The 21426-nt window shown below is 49.7% G+C and overlaps 1 protein-coding gene across 2 annotated transcripts; it reads left to right on the plus strand.

Moving 5' to 3' along the window:
• The first annotated feature begins 476 nt into the window (after positions 1-476).
• On the plus strand, positions 477-20951 carry etv4 (ETS variant transcription factor 4). Of its 2 annotated transcripts, XM_052070849.1 has the most exons (14): positions 477-655; positions 743-788; positions 1636-1754; positions 2135-2225; positions 2340-2387; positions 6139-6192; positions 16036-16168; positions 16390-16575; positions 16653-16999; positions 18119-18190; positions 18680-18727; positions 19331-19515; positions 20104-20205; positions 20272-20951. In XM_052070849.1, the coding sequence occupies exons 3-14, from the start codon at positions 1698-1700 to the stop codon at positions 20497-20499; spliced, it is 1551 nt and encodes a 516-aa protein (XP_051926809.1). In that variant the 5' UTR covers positions 477-655; positions 743-788; positions 1636-1697; the 3' UTR covers positions 20500-20951. The 2 variants fall into 2 exon arrangements, with proteins under 2 accessions (XP_051926809.1, XP_051926810.1); XM_052070850.1 differs by lacking the exon at positions 743-788.
• Positions 20952-21426: the final 475 nt, after the last annotated feature.

Here is a 21426-nt window from a genome sequence, read left to right on the forward strand (position 1 = left end):
CGAGCGCCGCCCCCCCCCCCCCCCGAGCCTCCACCACCTCCTTTGTTTCCAATTGGAAGACGTGATGAAGAACACATGCGCTTCCGAGACGTGCGCCATGACTCAAAGTGCCCCCCCCCCCCCCCCCCCGGACACGTTTTGTAATCACACGGCTTTCATTTTGGGTGTAAATATTTGATGGCGCCCTGTAAATATTGCCGTGGCGTTTCTCATACGCCGACACAAGAGCTGACGTTGAGAAATGGAAACGGGCAACAAGGCTTTGATGCAGCAAATAAGCAGTGAAGGGATTTTATAGATGCATATTTTTTTTTTCTTTTCGTAATAACACTTCCAATTTGAGTCGATATTAAACCATCGATGTTGGAGCATTATAACGGAAATTTGAACACAGTGAAAGGACGCACGTAGACAGATAATACAACAATCCTCACTGATGTGCATTCTTTATTCTCTGCAAAGAACAACTGCTCTTGCATTCTATGTGATCGACGGACCGCCATCAGATTTCACAATGATGTCATCGAGGGCCAACCTTTCAGCATTCTTCTGTTCTCTGATTGGTCGGCCAGAGTAAAACTTGCCACGGCCAACTTTGACCACACGCCGTTAGCCATCTACATCCATTCATATTGTGTAATAATAAGCGTCTCTGGTGAGTATGATGTCTCTTTATTTGAGGAGGCTTTTGCTTTTGTCCTGTCATAAGCTAAATGTATTTTTTTTTTCTGATCTGCTCCAGGCGACGTGCACAGTTTCTATCATGGTGACAGTGGTGGAATTAAAAGGTGGATTGAGTCAAAGAAGTCTTTGGTGTCAAATGCAGTGATCCACTGTCCTGCTCTGTCGAGTTCAGTCTCCTGTGTGCAGCGTTGAGAAGTTCTTTTCGACAACATTCATGCCTTTGTGTTTTTCCACTGAAGAGGCTAACATCTTTGTCGTCGCCATGCGTTTTGTGGACTTTCAAACCGCAAGAATGCGCGGCTTTGGGCCCATTTGCGTCACATTCAGCGCCGCTTTTCCAGTTCTCGGAGAAGTGCCATGCAGTAAATAGCGAGAAGAAAAACAAGCCAGGGCAGGTTTTTTGTGAATGAGACGTCCCCCCCTCCTCCCTCTCACTTTTTTTGTGAATGAAAAACAACTGTGTAAAGTCCTGCACGAAACTTGAGCCCTTTTGAAACGGCGCCGATTGGCTGGTGTGCGCCTGACCCCGCCTCTTTTGTCTCCATGAGGAGTTGCGATTGGCCGAGGGGCGGGGTGTAAGTCTTCATTCATAAGTCGCAGTATTGGGGAAAAAAAAAGGCTTGAAACCGGAGCCCCTGAAAGAGGAAATGTACCAATCGCAAAGCTATTTTGGTCAAAAAGGAAGACAAAGTAGACTAATATTGTGTTGATCGATCTTGTTAAAGCGGATTTAATCGCGCAAGACGTTGCATTGTGTTCAAGTGTAACGTAAAGTGTTACAAATTGTCCCAAAAGCAGACACAAGCGTGCTGTGCAATCACTCGCCATCACCCCCCCCCTTCTCTCTTTTTTTTTTTTTTTTTTGTGAATGGAGCTCATTATACATGCATCCTCATTCAGTCCTCCCCCCTCCTCTTCCTCACCCTTCTTCCTCCCTCCCTCCTCGTCAAGCTTTTGCAGGCTGCGCGGCCGTCCGCTCCGCTTGGGCCCAAATGACCGCAGACGGCTGACGGATGGACCGTAGCATGGATGCATACTTGGACCAGCAAGTGCCTTTCACTTTCGCAAACGTACGTATGTTTCCGCGTGCGCTTTTCGCTCAGAGTTTCGGGCTCTTTTGTGGGGTTGTTGTTGGTCTCCTCTACGCGCGTGCACGAGTCTGACTTCGGGCTCGAAACCGAACTCCCGCCCCGCGTTCTTGCTTACTTTTCTCTTTTTTAAACTTACAACATCACCTCGTCAAAGCTTTCTTGGTGTTGGCTCCGTGCGCCAAATGGTCACTTCAACTCGTTTTCTATGCCCCCCCCCCCCGCTCCGAAAAAAAACAATAACGTGTACACAGTTCACGAGCCTCTCGACCCACAAAAGTTCCAACCTAAATATTTTTTTTTTACTGTCAAATGTGTGACTTGCATTAGTCCAAGTGTTCATCGTGTGGGTTGTTGTGCAGAAGTCTCAAGGAAATGGGCCCCCAAATAGACTCTTGATGGCCGCCAAAAGGAAATACATGGACACAGAATTGCCCCCTCAGGAATCTGAAGGTAAAGTCCACTTTATTTGAAAGTAATGCCCCCCCCACCCCCCTCCATTCCCCCACTACTCTTATTTTCCTCTCCGGGTTTGCACTTACTGTACGCGTCTTGCGTTCTCCGTAGACCTCTTCCAGGATTTAAGCCAACTCCAGGAGACGTGGCTCACAGAAGGTAAGAGTTTCTTCACGTCTGCTTCTGAGAAGCTGTGAATTTTTTATCGGGTTGGGTGGTCTGCGTTCTCTTTTGAAGATGCAAAGCTAGCTGGTGTTGGCAATGGCGGTGACACATCATCAGCCTGTCGCTGACTCGGAGGAGTCACTCGTGTTAATTGTCCTTCAAGTTGTGTAATTGACTCTTGAGCCTCTTTAGCTATTGTAAGTTGTGCAAGTCGACGCAGGATTGCGGTTTAGTGGTTTTTGTTCATCACGGCGAGACCCTGCAGAGTGACAATGGGGGCAGCATGATGGGGGAAAAAGTGGTCATTTGTTTCACAGTTTTGTGAGGTAAGGGTTCAAATCTGGGCTCCCGTAGCAAAAAAAACAGCACGTTAGAATGATTGAAATCTGGGAATTGTTCAACACGTGCGAAAGGGAGTGCATTGAGCACATTGTGTGCCCCCGCCCAGTCCGCATGATCATTAAGGGACTGGCTATTTGACATTTTTTCTGGTGCTGTCTTTTATGGCACAGACATGCTTTTTCTTTTTTTTTTTTTTTTGATGCTATGAATAGCGTGCTCATGGTGCTCAACGCAACTTTATGAAGAAATCGCTTTCAAAACAAACATTGCTGCAGACAAAGTGCTGAGCGTGGAGTCAAAAATCAGACTTCCAAAAATCAAAGGCGGTTAAAACAAAAGAATTAGGACCTGAAAAGCGTAAACTCCGTAAAACGTCGGCGGTTAGCTAGCAGGCTCGCTATTAACGTTTTGCGAAATTACTCAAAACAAAACCCGCCCAAACATTTTCTGCGAGAAATTGAAAAGTTACAATTTTTTTTTTGTCGTCGATTCACTTCATCCAGGCAAATGGCCGTTTAATTTTCTGCCACCAAATGCATCAACGTACAGGATGCGAAAAGGCGAATGGAAAGTAGGAGCCATGTTGGCTTATTACGCAGATCTAGCGCGAGGCTGCTGCGGCTGCAGCTGCTGCCGACGACGACGATGATGATGTGAGCGCTAATGGAGTCATTATTCCGCTCTGGGCAGACAAATAAAAGCCGCACGTTTACCCTGTGGTGGGAAGACGAATACATTAATTGCCCTTTTTTGGGCGTCGCATTTAGCGCTTTGCCATGATGCCAAGTAACCAAGCATAATTATGACATTTGAGTCGATTCATCTGAAGAGACTTTTTTTTTTCCGAAAATGGATTTGATACGGATAAGCGTTGGTGTTCAAAGATGAGTCGCTTTGACCGTTAGAACAGCTTCCGCAAAGAATTTTAGACCAAACTTTGTACCGCTTTGCACCCCTCGACGCGCCGTGACTTTAATTTGCCTTCCTTCAATCGAGTTAGGCAAGAATTCTCAATCTGGGTTTGACTGAGTGTCTTTTTGGAAACATTCAAGTCTTCATGGGCAACCCCCTGCGCCCCCCCTTTATTTATTTATTTTTATTTTTTTAAAAGGTGTGACGACAGCTACTTGTCGGATCTTCAACTACAAAGCTATTGTACCACTTTTATTGGCTCTGCTCTTTTGTTTTTGTGCGAGTCCCGACACGGGTGTGAAGTGAACTTGTCGCTTTCGAGTCCGCATGTGAAAAGGCCGGCCCGCGTCATTGTCGGGCCATAAAAACAACAGCAAAAAAAAAAAAAAGAAAACAGTCGCTGAGACGTGTCGTCTGAGGCCAGGGCGCTGTTGGCATTTACGTTGTGGTTTTGAAGTCAAAGGGGGCTCGTGTGAAAATCATATTTCGAAACAAAACGCACTCTCGCCCTGTAAAACCGCGCAGGTCATGCCACTAAGCTACACAAAAGCGCTGCATTAAACCCACGGCAAATTATCCTTTTCAATGGGAAAAACAAAAATGACGTGACTAATCATAGTCCTGATTGATCATAAGTGGTGGCGGGGGGGGGGGGGGAGGTCATGTGACATATCGACGTCTTTTGGACCTCATCTGAGCTGAAGCGCAGCAAAGATGCAATTTAACTTGAAATAGCGGCTCGAGTGCAGACCGTCTCCTTTTCCCTGTCGCATTAATTAAAGACTTTATCTCCGGCGATTGCACTTTGTGAGGGGATTTGCCCCGATTGTAAACGCTTAGGGAAGTTCGGGGGGGGGGGGATTTTGAAACCAAAAAATGGGTTCTCCATTTTGGCCATGATGAGGAAGGAGAGCGGAAGCGGCGCATGGCGAGCGTCGGGGAAGCTTGTTGCGTCTTGTCTTATTGGGCCTCAGGTTTGCACGCCCAGGAACCCCCACCGGGGGGAGGGGGGTGGGGGAAGTTGGCTGTGTGTGTGTGTGTGTTGATTTGAAAACCCACTTAGCTTCTTGTGACGACTTGCATCTCAAACTTCCTGCAAGCGTTGAAAGTAACAAAGTACATTGACTATGCTTAACTCCATTTTCAGGTATTGTGTACTTTGATTACGTGACCGCGATGACGGCACATTCGGGAGACGGCAATTTTCCAGTTCACAACAAGCACCGGGTTTGGCGCAGTGTGACCAATTTTTCCAAACTAAAGAGGCTTCGAGCAATTGATTTCCGCTCCCATTTGAAGTTTACTGTCAAACTCAACATAAAACAAAGATAATTACACCTCGTGTTTCGGAAACGACCACGTAGCTTTGCCCGAGGAAAGTCTTAGCTTAATGCTCGCACACGATGCAAAACCCCTCAGACCAGACGACCACTTAGCCTCGATGTACGGCGGTTTGAAAGAGTCTTGTGTAAATCGAGTTGAGTAATATGAGAATCCTCACAGGCATATATTCTTTATCCTCTGTTTAAAAGAAAAAAGTCTTATAACTATCTATAGTGATCCATTAGATCCAGCGGGAAAATAGGGATTAGCCGGATGTGCGCGGCTAAACGTCGGTCCGCCGCGCCGCGTCACCCGCAGCCTCGAACCCTTTCTCTCCGTGCTCTGCGCATTTCCACATGAGACATTTGCTCGTATTTGGTTGAAATTCTACGAGCGCGTGATTTGACGGCCAACTGTTCATGTTCACCGCAGAAATCCAGAGCGTGGAAAACGTGCCGTGACAAAACGCCGACTCGGATGCTACTTTGTCACTGACGCGCTGACTTTGTTTAGCCAAGTCGCCGTGGTCTGGATTCTGTCTGCGTACTGCGGGAAGGAAGCGCTGGATGAAATGATGGATCTGGAATGGCGGGGGGGCGTGGGGGGGGCGGCACGGCAACGCTCAGCGATTCCTCGCCGCCCGTTTGTCGCGATTCTGTGAATGAAAGTCATCCCGGGTGGACGTGAATGAGTCCAGTCAGCGACGGCGGCCCAGGTGCAAGCGGCCTCAGACAGGCGCTATTGTGCTGCGGGCCGGCGTTAGGAATCCCCTTTCCATTCACCATTGTGTGCTGCCTGGACACGGGGGTCGCGCGGGCGCACGCATGCAGGTTGGAAATAAGTGCCAATGCACCGCTGTCGGGGTGCGGAGGTCAGAATCCAACCCCCCCCCCCCCCCCCCCCACACACACACAGCCCCACCGGCATGTTGTTTGCTGCGCTCGAATGAATGAGCGAAACGCCGAGGAGCAAAATTAGTCAGAAAGCTCGTCATGTGACTTTCCATTGCGCTGCACTTCCACTTGCATCACGGCACGCAGGTGGAGTGTGTTGAAAATCGGGTTTGAAGCCTTTTCCCGAAAATCTTGTTGTCATTTCACATCAAATTCTGTTGCTCTGAAAAGTTTGACGAGCTGCTTATATGAAGTTTTCTGTCTCTTACTTCCAGCTCAGGTTCCTGACAGCGACGAGCAGTTTGTTCCGGATTTCCACTCGGAGAACTGTGAGTACTTGCACTTGGACTTTCTTTGTCCTTCCAGAGCTCATTTATCCAGCAGATTGTTTTCGGGTTTGATATTGCTTATCTCATGTGATCTGGTGTCACTCAACTTGTGTAGTTTCTGGCCCGATGTTGGGACGGCAAGGTCAAACGTGGGGCGGCGGGGGCTCTGGAACTTTAAAAAAAAATGACAAAAAAATGATGTTGTCTCAAGAGTGTGGATGTTCGCCTGTCACAAGGGGGGGGGGGCTCTGGAAAGTATCGTGCGCGGCTAGCAGCGGTTCGTTGCAACCTCCGCGGCCGACAAAAGCCAGGACACCAAAAGGGGCCTTGGTATTGTGCGCCGCCGCCCGCCATTTGCATACTCTTGAAAAGCCGAGAGAGTCCGGCCCAGGAAACCGGTAAAAAATTCAGGTCTAAAGATGAGCCTTTGTGCTGGGAGAGAGTGGGTGGGGAGGGGGGGGGGATGCCAAAAGGGAAAGCAAACTATTTGAATGTATGATGAATTTGAATGAAATCCAGGCTGGGGTGTCACTTGCGCTGCGTCTTTATGAAGCGTTTGGCAGCTTGGAGCGCAGGTGGGCGACTGGAGTCACATTGACTCCAGTCCGACTTAAGTTGACCGCTTTAAGACCATCGGCTTGAACTAATGAAGGACTTGACTTGACGTGGACTTCCTCCCACCTTTGGCTTTGTGGGAGCTTGAAAGAAGTGACAGGCAACGGCGGGGGAGGTGTCACAGGGCACATCCGTCTTTTGTGTGTAAACACGGCGCCGTTTCGACTAGCATGTGTCACGATCCCCGCGTGACACATTCCCGCCCGCCAACTTTGTCGCCGTCCATTAGGCCACAAAGCGCCGGCGGAAGCGCGGATGAACCCGAGGTCGCGCGGGGGTCATGTCTACTTAAGCGCCTCCGGCCCGGCCGGCCAATCGTCCGTCGGCCCCGATGCTCACCGCTGACCCCGCCGTCATTTTGCGGGGGTCACGTTGGGGCTCCGCTTTGGCAGCCACTTCATTGAAAAGGCGGAGGGGGCGCTTTGTGTTGACAGACGGCGGCGTCCCTGCTGCTCACAGCCACAGTCGCACGGGCGCTGACGTGAGAAGATCTCGTGGTTTTGTCAACTTGCGGCTTGACGGGTCGGCGGCGAAAGAATCCGCTTTGGCCCCACCGCTGACCCGCTCTTTCCGTAAACTTTATTGAGCCCAGGCGCCTATTTTCTATGAGAAGAATTTCAACGGCACGCCGCAAAAATAAAAAATAAAAAAATCATTCAAAGTTCCAAAAAGTATATCCGATCCCCAACCCGCATTTCACCCTGACCAAGACAATTTGGGAGTAAATCGAGACAGACTATTTGAGCTCGTATATTAATAATTTTCTTGATAAGCTAATATTCATTTCATTCATTATATATTTCTAATTAATCGGGTCATCATAATTTTATCCTGTCAAATAACGTATTCGCCCCCCCCCCAAAAAAAATATATATATATATAATATCGGACGGGGGCGGGCCGGTAGTCCAGTGGTTAGCACGTCGGCTTCACAGTGCAGAGGTACCGGGTTCGATTCCAGCTCCGGCCTCCCTGTGTGGAGTTTGCATGTTCTCCCCGGGCCGGCGTGGGTTTTCTCCGGGTGCTCCGGTTTCCTCCCACATTCCAAAAACATGCGTGGCAGGCTGATTGGACGCTCTAAATTGTCCCTAGGTGTGAGTGTGAGTGCGAATGGTTGTTTGTTTCTGTGTGCCCTGCTGTGATTGGCTGGCAACCGATTCAGGGTGTCCCCCCGCCTACTGCCCGGAGACAGCTGGGATCGGCTCCAGCACCCCCCGCGACCCTAATGAGGATCAAGCGGCTCGGAAGATGAATGAATGAATGAATGAAATATCGGACGGAGCGTAATTGTTTTCATTCAAGGTGTAGCCGCCGCCCGCTGTTTTTGGCTCCGTGTTAGTTTCCGAGCGTCGTCAAAAGCCGCCGATTGGTGGTTTTCCCTCTCTGGGTCACAAAAGGGACGCCGGCTTTGGTTCTCTTGTCGCCTTAAGATCTGAAACGCTTATGAATGGAATCGGTCTTAATCCGCTGCCAAGGAGTGAAAAGTTCAACCAGTGTTGGAATTGAAAGACGTCTGTGCGGGTGACTCACCTGTTATTGAAACTGGCGCGTGTTTGCGTCGAAACGCATAAAGCTTGACTCTTATCCCGCTTGGCTGGAGTCTTTAATTGATGCCTGCGGACAAATGCGACACCCCGAAGAGCCTGTTTACCGGGTCTGCTTGTTACCTGCCTGGGTGTGGTCACCAGCAGGGTTTAAAAAAAAAAAAAAAGACACAAGGGAATGTCACAGTGAGGAATTGCGCAAAAGCAGCACATCTGTTGACTTTATCTGGTCTGCTATTTTTTTGGGGGGTGAATCTCATTAGCTTTTGTATTTATGTGGTGATGCGTTTTTGACGGCTTGAAAGGCTCCGTCAGCTGATTCCGCTCGGCTGTGTCAAATTTTGATTAGAGGTGGCTTGATGCGTCCCTAATTGTGTTTTTGATGCTGATCAAAAGGATGATGTTGTTGTTGTTTTTTTGGTAGCAGAGATATTTTCATTTTGACATTTTGACATTACATTTTTACAAAAAAATCCAGCTGTTGCCGAAAAATCATGGCAGCGTAGTAATCGGTGCCAAAAAAAAGAGAGAAACATTTATTGATTTCAAACAAATGTTGATCAGTGTTCAATGGCCTCACATGTTGTTTAAAGCCACCGAGTCCCCAAATCTGTGAAAACAAACAAACGCCGCATATTTCCCTGCCGTGAAAGTCTCGTGTCGTCCCCCAATCCCGAATATTGTTTGGTGTGGCGGCCACAAGCCACCCTTCGCCGAGACGCCGAGAGCGCCTTCCTCTTTGTTTACACTCGACGCGAGCCATTCATAAATTTTCTTCCTGCTTAAGAGGAAGTGCGCCTCTCAGCTGCGAGCTACTTCGTTCTCCAGTCATTGAAAGAAAAAAAAAAAACACCCCACCACCCTTCCCGCCCTCATCCTTCTTTCCAAGTGGATACTCCAAAGCCCTCCCTCCCTCCCTTCCTGTGTGTGTGTGTGTGTGTGTTGAATTCTCTGCTCCTTCACATGCACGCACACAGAGTTTGAGTGTTCCAAGATGTGAACTAATCCAGTGATTTCGGAGCTGTATGGGACGATTGTTTGGTTTTGTGCCTTGCAGTAATTACGTAGGAAGTTGCGGCCATCGAGCGCCGCTGCGCTCCTTTTTCAGGGAGAAGGACTCCAAAGGGGGCGAGGGAGAGCAAGGCGCCGCCGGAGTCAATGGCGAGGAAGTACGGTGGAAGCGGCCGTCAAACCGCACTATTAATGTTCCGTTATGGAACCCGGCAAACTTTTGGCGCCAATTCTATGTACCCCAATATCTATGTCCATATTTGGCACTGCTTGCTAAGCTTACCAAACGGGTAGTAGCCTGGCAGCTTTAGGTAAATCAAAATTTTAAGTTGCTTTTCCTTGAATAAATATACACACACACAAAAGCAATTTTCAAGTTATGGCTTGTGAACCACAGTTTGCGCTTAAAAGGACGTCCCCGTCGTCCCTGCAGCACTTCAGATTGGCTGCGCGAGCCTCCGTAACAAGCAGCTCCGTCGTCGGCAGTCTTTTTCCAAAATAGAGGTGCTACGCAACAGCAAAAACAGCCAGGTGCCTGCCAGAAACGAGCGCACAAGCCACTAGTGCGACGCCTCTTTGGCACACTTGAGTTCCTCTCAAGTCGGCGCACACGCACACAGCGCTTTTATGAATGGGCTGCTTGTGAAAAGCCAAGCTGAGGCTGTGACGAGCCTTCATTCACGGCACCGAAGAGACGCTTGTTTTTGTGCTCACTTGTTTTTTTTTTTTCTTTACAGCATGACGACATCTCTTGATGTCATCTATTCACCTAAAAAATTTGCTGCCGCAAATGCAACTCTTGGTTAACTTATTTGGGGAAGCTATCACCCATTCTTCTGATCTTGTTGTTGACGTGAGGGGGAGGAGCTTCGTTTGGTCAATCCGTAGCCCTGTCTTGATGGTGTCGCTAACTAATTTGTTGTATAAAAAGAGCTGACGTGCCGCTTTAATGGCGTTATGCAGTTCATAAAGTACTTGGAGAAGGGGGGGGGCAGTCAAGAAACATAGCTTCGTGAATAGATGGAAGTCTGTGTGTGTGGGGGGGGGGGGTGCGCTTACTCTTCCTGGAACCGTAATGAATGAAGAGGAGAATTCCAATTGAAGTTGTCAAGTTCAGACGGGCTGATGTGTTCAAGGAAATCAGGAAAATTGCATCTCTGCTTTAGTTTCACTCTTCGTTTGTTAGGTCGTTTTTTTTGGGGGGGGGCACTATTCCTGTTTAAATCCTGTCCAGTGTATACACACACACGGAGTGCATGTGATTATGTTGACCTGCTGACACGAGCCAGTAGGCGTGCTGGAGCTGCCGGCTTGGGGGGGCTTGTGTAGCAGAGTTCTACGCATCGATCTGCGGCCCCCCCCCCCCCCCCCGTCCCCCGGCGGAGTCACTGATGGATGAGTTGATGGAGATAAAGTGCCGATAAATCAGCTGGGAAAAAGAGAGTTAAGACACGTGTGGGTCACGATGTGTCATGAAGCATTTAGAGAGCTCCATCATGATATCGGGGAGGTGCGGGTGGGGGGGGGGCGCTTGTTCAGCAGATCAGCAAGAATTGCCTGTTGCTAATTTCAAGACAACGGTCTCCTTGTATGCTAAATTGAAGATGATCCATTAGTCATTTTTCATTATTGTTAGCCAAATGTGTGTGTGTGTGTGGGGGGGGGGGGTGCATGATTGATTATGATATTGCAAAATCCACAATTGTTCATTTAGGTGATGCAAGTCAAGTCCATTGCTCAATCATGTATAGTCCAGCGTGAGCCACTTGGCACTCGGTAGCTGTGCTTTTTTTTGTTAGCTAGCTAACATGGTTGCTCTCAAGGTACCACTGCACATTGCGGTTGTACATGACATGGCGTAGCGTTTCCGCCAAATTGCTACGCCAACGTTTCCTCCCCAAAGCCCCTTGCGTGCACAATAATCCCATCAAGCAGCGGGAGCTCATTATATCATCTCAGTAACGTGTGGATGCATCGATTGCGCCATTAAACATTAAGCGGGGATGGCTATATTGGGGCGGGGGCAGGGGCAGGGTAAGGAACGAGGAGTCAATATGGTGTCAGATTAATTACATCTCGCCCTCGCCCACAGTGAGATGTCGCTCTCGCGGCGCACGTTCTGGGACGGCGATGTATTGTCCTGCGATGTGAGCGTCAGATTTACAGCGGCTCGATGGCCATTTTGTCAGAAGCGCAAACGTGGCACATTTGGAAGTGAAGTGGACAGCGGCGGACGGGGGGGGGCATGTCAGAAACCCTGTCACGCTCGCAGGGTTTATCGCCCTCTTTAATATGCGACACATCTATAAGGGTCTTTTCCTTTCCTACGAAAGCCAAAATGTACATAATGACCTCCTGCAATGATCGGTACTTACACTTAAGTTGAATTACAGATACTGTGCACATGTAAACAAAACGACAAAAAAAAACTTAAAATACAGCAAGATCAGTGCTAGTTAGCTAGTCCGTGGCGTTTTGCGTTGTGTGTTAGCATGAAGCGAGCGGATATTTGTCAGGGTGTATTATGTGATTTAGTTGAAGACGCAAGACGTCATTCTTTTTTGATTTAAACACTTAAAACTCAAGTGAAGAACAGATTCTTGAACCAAACAAATATGGACTTTACGTAAATGGCCGCCACGAATTGCTACCACGCCGACTGATCTGTGGGCGACGCGCTCGGACAAGTCGGTTCTCACCGTGGCAGACGAGGAGTGCGTTTTTTTTTTTTAACGCAGAGGGAAGTGAAAGTGTGACATTTGCAGAAAACCACGGCAACGTATGACGGCTGTGGGTCACACGCGCATCCTGTTAGCCAACGATTTTGCCCTCGGTGATTGAGGGGGGGGGGGAGATGGCATAATTCTTGATTCATGAAAAAAAATTATCGTTGGTTTCCTTTTCGCAACTCACTGTTGTCGTGCATGATAAGATGGACGTATCCACTTGTTTTCTAAGGAGGACAGGATTATGCGTAGCAAGGTGTTAGGCCAAACAATACGCGATTTCCTGTCAATGCTATTAAAAATTCATCCATCAGATAGGAGAGCACTAATGGATCCAAGGGAGGAGCGGGGGGGGGGGGGGGCGTACTGTGCCGATCTGGCTGCCGCGTTCGTCCTCGCCGGCTTGCTGGCTGTGCGGCGACCCGAGAGGCGCGCACATGTCGCGCACATGTTAGCAGGCGCGCCGCGCTCCAGCGAAGGTCTGGATGGCCTTCTCTTGCCTCACTTCCTCTCCCGCCTGGGTGTCTCTCTGTGATTTGCAATGCCAGAAAGCACAAATAGATTGATGACATTCTAATTGCTTTTGTGTGTGTTTGTGTGTTGTTTTTTTGTTTTTTTGTGGCATAACCCATAGAGATCCTGCAAAATTGGAGATGGTGCTGCCTTTGCCTTTGAAGTGGCATATTGCTGTCATGGCAAAAATAAAACCCAAACTAATAATAAACAGCAGATTTGTGATCGTTTTTCTATGTTGCAAAGTTTAAACAAATACTAAAGGACAACAAACGATAAAACAGTCAAACGGTCCCCGCCTGTAATTCATAGATTTATTGTTGTGAGCATTAAGGAACCCAAAAAGGCATTCTGGTGTCCATTACTTTTTTTTTTTTCAATTGACAGTTATCATAATACATATAATCCTTGTTGGAATTGTCACAGCCATCCAAAAAAAAAAAAATCCATCTTGGTCAGGCCCAAGAAATGTTACGGACCGGCGAACCCAACGTTAGCTTTACCTTTGGATGGTCCGTAGAGCCGAATGCTAGCAAACAATGCAAAGCGCCATAGACGGGCTAACGACCGTAGAGCCGAATGCTAGCAAACAATGCAAAGCGCCATAGACGGGCTAACGAATAGCATCGGTGTCTCTGTGTTGTAATTCTCAACACCGTGTGAGAGGGCGATGTTTTTTTTTTTCCAGTTGGGAGGTTGGAATGGATTCGTAGAGGGCGCGGCGAACCTTGCATCGTGTTTACCGTTTTAGATTGTGTTGCTGTGCGGCTAATGTCGTTCTTCTCAATCAATAGCTTCCTTTTTAACCTTTCAAGCCAGCGTGGTAGCATTGTCTTCAGTGGCCTCATTGATCGACGGCATTTGGCGAGCCAGGGAGGGGGGGGGGGGTTAACACAAAAGGCGGCCGACAAGAAGCAGATAAACCCCCCCCCTCAGGAAGGAGTTAAGGAAGAACTTGGCTCTTGTCTGCACATTTTTTTTCCCTGAAATTTCATCTTTTTAACGTCACAAGGTTCCAGTGGTGTTTGACACACGGGCTGATGTCTGCCGAGTTCCTGCCAACGAGGCTGTCGTGAGCCGCAGGCTTCCAGAGACTCGAGACTTGGCAAAGTTTTGCATAAACATCCCGTTTAAGAGTGTCCGGATGCAGTTGGTGTCTTGGTCTCGGGCTTCCCTTCCATGGCTGCAAGAACTTTTGTCTTCGGGGAACTCGCTCAAGTCCCGGCCGGGACTCGTTGACCTGAAATGAACACCCTTCCGGTACCTGTGACGGCTGATTACGTCATCATTGGCGTGGGAGGAGTTTCATGCATTAAATTGAGCGGCATAAAATTTGCTGGCGTTGATGGTTTTTCAGGCAAGAACATCCTGGAGTTGCCATGACGACGCGTCTTTTCGGACTGCTTATTTTTTTTGTGTTGCGCTCATCCGGGCTTGTGTGTTTTAGGGATCCCGCCGGAATCCCGCTCGACGCATATTCCCACTCGTGCGACTGAGCCGAGAGGCCCATTGTGTGGCGACGTGCGCTGGACGGATCGGGTGGAGTTGAAATGGAGCTAGAGGGTGGGGGGGGGGGTTGTCATCCCGTGCCGACCCGGCCCATCCCGGCCCGGCCGTCCCTCATGATTTGTTTGTGGTCCGTGCGTTGAATGGGAAGCCCCCCTCGCCCCCTGCCCCTCCCCCCTCTGATGTAATGATCCCTTCACTTCCTAAAGCACTCAGCCATGACCGTCGCCTTTCTCCCAGCATCCTCCGCCGCTGACCACCCTCGACATTTACATATGTAAAACTACGTCCCCACCCCCTCCCCCACCCCCGACCCTGCCGTCAGCCTGTCTGAGCCCTCGACGATCGGAGGTTGCTCTAAAATTCCAGCAAATAGACGAGGCCTCATGTCATCGTTTGTCAACATCCTGGTTCTCAGGACGGTGCCGATAGGTCAGGTCCAGGGACTCGAGTGACATGACTCGACTCAAGTCAGATTTGAGTCACCAGTTTTTGGTCTTGGGACTTGCTTGGGTCAAGTATAGCTTGGGGACTCGCTTTAAACTGCAAGCTGGAAAATCTGCCGACTGCTTTGACTTTGGTTCCACGTCCCGCATGTCGTTTCTATCTCAGCATTGAGCCGAAAAGGAGTTCGCATCTCCCAAAATAAAAATCAGAAAAGGACCCATGGAAAATCTCACTCTCTTTTTTCCGTTTACACGACTGTCACTGCCTTGTAAATGTAGACGCCATCATTTATTGGAGCCCCGGCTTTATTTTCATTCGGGGATTATTTTTGGAAGTGCATGTTTGATTCAAGGAAAGTCCGCCCAGAGTGAAGACAGGCCTGCCTTGCGTTCCCTTCTATGGGGACTTGAATTTGTGATATCATTTGGAAAAAGTGCAGATGTGTGCACTACGAGCCCATAGGCATAGACCAAAATTGTCGGTTCATTCACGCGGTCCTCTTTGCGTGAACAGAAGCGCATTTTCTTGACGCAAGGCCTTCCAAAATGGTCAAGCGCTTTCACTTTTCGGGCCACACATGCTCGCCGCTCGTCTGTTTTTTTGTGAATGAAGCGCAACGTGCAATTATCCGGACTGCCTCCCCCCGCGCACACAAATGCAGGTACACACCCACAGAGATTCCAGACGCGCATATGAATGAATGAATGCACCCCTCCCCCCACAGCTGGAAGTGCACAGCTGCTGCTGTTTACCCTGCCGGGACCAGAAAAACATCCTGTACGCGTCTCGGACCGAAAGCCTCCCCTCGCATAATAAACACCAGCCCTCGGCACAGCTTGAAGCTTCACTTGGGATATTTTTCTTTTGCAGGGGGCGGGGGGTGGTTGGCATTAGAAAGTTCCACCAGGAGCACCTCTCATCCCACTCTAGCTTTTCCTTTGATTGACAGCTTGATTTGTGTGTGCAGATATGAGACTTCCCTATGGTGGCCATATTAGCTGACGTGTCCGCTAAAAGTCAACATCTGCATGCAAATGGAACAAATTTCCATTGTGTGCGTGTGTGTGTGTGTGTGTGAGTGTGGACAATTGGCACGAAGGTGTGACGTTTGCTTTCGTGGCAGACATGTTTAGCTTTGAGGAAGTTTGCTGTTGTGTCTGCAAGAGTCAAGGCAAAGTGGGCGAGGAGACTTTGGCCTGGAATGTGCCCATGTGTCTGCTATACACACACACACACGCACACACACACACGCCTGTGCGCACACACACACAAGCAATGTGTTGCATGTGAAAGATGTTCAAGTGCTTGAATGTAAATATCCTGCCCTTGTGTATTGTAAAGTTCAAATGTCCTAAAAAATGTTTCATCTGTCGTGTCAATCACCGGAAACGTTGCGAAAGCGTTTTGACGGCGAACGTCCCGCGCTCCCTTTGAAGCGCTGTGCTAACCGTGCGTCTTTTGTCTCCCCTGCGTGTCGATAGCGGTGGCCTTTCACAGTCCGCCCGTCACCATCAAGAAGGAGCCGCAGAGTCCGGGTTCGGACCCCAGACAGTCGTGCAGCCACAAGCCCGACTTTGGCTACGTGGCCAATGGAGAGCAGTGCCTTTTTGCCGGGTAAGCATCGGAACGTGACCTTTGGCCTCCAAAACTCTCGGCGCAATGTTCGAGTCCCAAGAGAAGGTTTTTGTCATGAGAGAAGAAGTTCAAGTCCTAAGAGAGACACTTCTCGGTATGAGGGAAGGTACTCGAGGGCATGAAAAAAAAAAAAGTTTGCGAGTCTGCGTTGATAATGGCGTGACGCGATATCTGGAGTCTTGTTTGCGTGTCATCCGCAGCGCCTATGAGCAGAAAAGGCCCGGCGCCGGGGTGGCCAAGCGCCCCTGCCCGGGCACCCCCTTGTCGCCCATGCAGCAGCACTACTCGCCCAAACCGGCGGCGGCCGGCCGGCCCGATGCCGGTTACATGACCCCCGCCGCCGCGTCGCAGCCGCTGCCCAGCAACGCGTACCCCCACAACGGCAGGTGAGCCAGCCCGAAATTCGGCGGCCCCCCCGTGTGAGTTTCAAGTCAGAAAGGTCAATCTTCTCTTTCACTCGCAGGTATCAGGGCCAAACGGGAGACCCCCTGGGCCCCCAGTTCCCCGCACCTCCGTCGCAGGCCTTCCAGCGAATGCCCCCCCCCGGCCTGGCGGGCCACGGCTGCGGGGCCGGCGGCTACCACCGGCAGCACTCGGACCCCTGCGCGCCCTACTTGCAGCAGAGCTTCAAACAAGAATATATGGACCCCCTCTATGAGCGGGCGGGTCAGGTGGGGGCGCATGGCGCGGGACCGGGGCACGGCCGCGGGCCCCAGGCGCCCCAGCACCACTCGCACCTGCACCCGCACAGGTTCCCGCCGGCACATATGATGGTCAAGCAGGAGCCCGCAGACTACGCCTACGACGCAGGTGAGAAGCAAGGACACGAGGATGGTGTCAGGGGGGCCAAATTGGAAAAAAAAAAACTCAATCTCACGAGAAAAACGTCTTGTAGTTTTTTTTTTTAAATCCCCAAAATACTTTTCTCGAATAAAATAATTTTATGAGAATAGCCTTTATGTTTCTAGACAAAATAAATCCTCGTGTTGCAAAACCTCAAGCTCCCCCCCCCCCCTCCCGCTGCCTCCCCTTCATTTTATGTCGTCTCCGCCATCTGTGGAACAAAATGTCCGTGTAAAGAAGCAAACTTTTTCTCCTTGAGCCACGGGACTCCTCCTCCACTTCACTCCTTGGACATTCAAGGGTGGGGGTGGTGGGGGTGGGGGGGTTCTTTTCTAGCACATTCACACCTTCCCCTTCCTGCTTTCCAAAGTCTTCCCCTCCCCGCTCTCCCTGGATGCGGTAGAGGAATTTCATTGAGAAAATGGAGGGCAGAGGAAAGACTAGAGTCCCCGGCGGAGGCTGCCGGGTTTCACGTTGCACCGGCGGCTTCCTTTCGCTGCAGCCCCATCAACTCCTAATGGAAAAGTGAGCGAGGCCGCAGTAACCCGAGCCTCTCGTGAAGGGGCGGGAAGCGGGTTAGAGAGGGGGGTGGGAGGGGCATTTGGGTATGAAGGAGTTTTGAATCGGCTCTTAAATGCAAAACCAGTCCCCCCCACCCCCTCAAAAAACAGGAAAGTAAACAAAAAGAAATAAGACTTGGACCCGACGACCAACAGTTCAACGCCCCCCTCCCCCGGGCCAATTGTTGGTGCCCCCGACTCATTCAGAGGTGACACCGAAGTAGGAAAAAAAAAATGCAACGTTTCGAGAAAATGATTGTTGAAAATGTGACAAAGCGTCGGCTCACTTGCGTAGGTGCGCGCGCACTCGATGGCATCTTATGGAGAGCGTTGCATTCCGCCGCATTGACTCACTGCTGCACCTTTTGTGCGTATTATGCCGCCTTGTTTTTGTTCCGAGGACTAGGTGACACCCCCCCCACTCTTTCTCCCGTTTTCCCGCGTGCTTTTTATTGGTTTTCTAAAGCTATCAGTCTACACACCAATTTGAGAGTTTAAATCAGGCTTCCATTTGACATGTTGCTAGATGTGTCCGGATGCCCTTCCATGTACCACCACCACCGGGAAGCCTACCCGCCCTCCCAGCCGACCCCCGAAGGTAAAGCCAAGGCTTGCTCCTCAAACACTTTCATTTGAAATATGACGTATCAGTCAATATAAACATGGAGTGATGTCTTGTTAACTCGTGAGTGATGCCCTCTAGTGTCTAAATGCTATTACTCATTTAGTGAATGCTATTACTCATTTAGCCACTAGAGGGAAGCAGTACTCTATGAAACATCACTCCCCAGTCTACGAGACCTCAGTCAATGCAACACGTGTTCCATTGCGCCCAACCTGCGGGCCAGACGGCACTGATTTTATGACAGGGGCCGAGGGCCGGATGAAATTCGGCCGCGGGCCGGATTTGGCCCCCGGGCCGGACTTTGGACATGCCTGCCCTAAGGTGTCTTCTGTCGGGAGCTCCTTGCTCCCTTTTTAAACTGCAAGAGGTTCTCCTTGATTCCCGAGAGTCTCTTCTTCTTGTTGTTGTTCTTTTCTGATGCACCGACGCTAACGCAAATGTGCTTGTTGTTGTGCTTTGCAGGTTATGGGTTCGAGAACGACTCCCGCGTGGTCCCGGAGAAGTTTGAAGGTGAGTTCTGTCTCAGAAGGGAAACGCAAGACGCCAGACTTGACGTTGAGTGGCTTTTTGTTTCAGCATGACAAGTAGTCACTGATGGTGCGGAGCGCCTCAGGGCGCTGACGTGTGCCCCTTCTCGCCGGTTGCGCGTCTCGCATTTCCACACTTTTTTGTTTACGGCGTACAATCAACCTCCGTTTGCTAATACGGTTTCGTGCGGGTCGATATCCCCTCGTTTGACTTCAAGCGTAACCGGTTGAACGCTATGCGTTTGCTAGCTTACTTGATTTCTACTCCGCATTTTAACACAGCCGCGACCATGTCACGATTAAGGAATGCAATATGAACAGTATGCAACTGTGATGCGTATAGGAAGGCATTAAAACAAAGAGACACAACACAGAAATGTTTGGAATGACACGACAACTTTATTCCTTTGGTTATTAAAAAATAAAATAAAAAACGCACAAAAAAAAACACTCCCAACAACCAAAATAATTTGCTGCAGTCGAGGGGGCACCGTGGTAGGAAAGACCCCCTTTAAAAATGTCCCCCATCTTTTTGATGAATCAGCGTGTGGCCCCCCCTCATTGTCTTCTGCTGTCTTCTCCCCAGGCGAGATGAAGCAGGAAGCGGGCGGCGGCGGCGGCGGCGTATTCCGCGAGGGAACGCCTTACCAGCGGCGAGGCTCGTTGCAGCTGTGGCAGTTCCTGGTGGCCTTGTTGGACGACCCCGGGAATGCGCACTTCATCGCCTGGACCGGCCGGGGGATGGAGTTCAAGCTAATCGAACCCGAAGAGGTACATGCCAACCCCGTGCGCTTTTTCCAAATCGCCAAAAGATGATCCCGAAGCCCCGGCGAATAGGAAAGTCATCATTGTCATGAAACAAAACACATCAAGTCCGTTCACAGCATTTGACGGCCAAATAAGCGATTCAAACAAAAAAGCTGTCGCCGCCGCCGCCACCAAAGAGTGAGTTGTGTTCACGTTGTAATTGTGCAATTAGCAACGTGGTCCATTTGGGGCGGGTCCAAACACTGCCTGCACACTTCCATTATGTTTTCACAACGCATTAAAAATGTATGAGTGCAATTAGAGTGCACGGAGCACTCAGCCATCGCACAAACATGAGGCTGGAAAGACGGTGCAGTACTCCCACCGTTTAAAAAAAAAAATATGGGACAAAGCTTTTTTTTTTTTAATCATGAAATGATTTATACATGATGTCAACTGAGGCGATTTCCTTTTTTTAAAACACTATTTTTTTTAAGGCTTTTGTAAAATGTAGTAAGCCCTGCTACTAAATTGGCAATTTGTGGCTGGACAGAAAAACCGCCATTTTCTTTGGACCAGTTTAAGGCGCGTTAACCAAAAGGTCCTGCGCAGGTGGCCCGACTGTGGGGTATGCAGAAGAACCGCCCCGCCATGAACTACGACAAGCTGAGCCGCTCTCTGCGCTACTACTACGAGAAAGGAATCATGCAAAAGGTAAAGTCCGACATATTCCCGGCCCATTTTTTGTCGCTCTAAGCGTCGGTCTGGCCTGGCGCGCAGGTGGCGGGGGAGCGCTACGTGTACAAGTTTGTGTGCGAGCCCGAGGCGCTCATCTCGCTGGCGTTCCCCGACAATCAGCGGCCCGGCCTGAAGGCCGACTTGGAGCGCTACGTCAACGAGGAGGACACGGTGCCGCTGTCCCACCTGGATGAGGGGGGGCCGCCCTACGTTGCCGCCGAACACCCGCCCCACGCCACCCAGCCCTATTCCAAAGCCTACATGTATTAAAAACGCAGCCCTCCCTCCGCTCCCTTGCTGTATCTCTGGCACAAACGTCTTGGCGGAGTTGAACCTCCCCTGACGATAAAACCTTCGTTGCGCGCTACGGGCAAAAAAAATAAAGAAGTGATGTGAACCAATTTTGCAATTTTCGGCAGTCGACGGTTAACTTTATTTTGGATGGCTCACGAGTACTTGGAAAGCTTGAGCCGTGATTGCTCGTGACCTGAGCTCCAAATACGCGACGCCATTTTCAGTCGCCAGCAAGAGGTAAAACGCCTTTTTCCAGGCACGCGAAAAAGACGTCACTTTTTACTGCTGATAATTGGTTAGCATCACTTTGAAGCATTTCCATGTGCCCCCCCCCCCTTGTATATACAGCTCTGGTGTTTTCGTGCTAACTTAATCTCACGAGGGAGTTTTATTAAGAGATGGCTTAATAAATACTTAGTATATATGTATATATTTCACAACCTGTCATCTTATTTTTTGGGTGTTTGAGTGACTGCTTTGTCTTCGGTTGTTGCTTGAATTTCATGCCACAAAATTACAAGTGAATCACATCATCAAGAAGGGCGCCCGGGTTATCACGCAACAACACATCATCTACACGCGCCATATTGTCGCCATCTCCCCGTCCGTCTCCCCGATACCAGATCCCGATGGTCGAGGACAATCGACTTGAGTGCATTGTAGGTAAGGCAATCTCTTCTTTGAAGTATTTCAGCCAACTGAGGGGGAAAAACCGACCACTTTGGTTGTGTTGAGTATGATGGACTGTAAATGCCTCGTATGACCCTGATCGCTCATCCTTGTAAAGCTCCTCTGATAACTTCGGACTGACGCAAGTGCAGGGTTGCAAATGCCGTTTTAATGTTCACGTTTGATATGAGAAATAACCGTGCTATAACGTTTGTTTTTGGTTCATGGTTTGAC

Source organism: Hippocampus zosterae, chromosome 7, assembly GCF_025434085.1.
Source record: "Hippocampus zosterae strain Florida chromosome 7, ASM2543408v3, whole genome shotgun sequence".
Taxonomy (NCBI): domain Eukaryota; kingdom Metazoa; phylum Chordata; class Actinopteri; order Syngnathiformes; family Syngnathidae; genus Hippocampus; species Hippocampus zosterae.

Coding starts and splice junctions, on each gene's coding strand:
- etv4 (XM_052070849.1), top strand. CDS start 1,698: ATGGACCGTAGCATGGATGCATACTTGGACCAGCAAGTGCCTTTCACT. Junction 17,000..18,118: donor AGACTACGCCTACGACGCAG/GTGAGAAGCAAG, acceptor ACATGTTGCTAG/ATGTGTCCGGATGCCCTTCC. Junction 18,191..18,679: donor CTCCCAGCCGACCCCCGAAG/GTAAAGCCAAGG, acceptor TGTGCTTTGCAG/GTTATGGGTTCGAGAACGAC.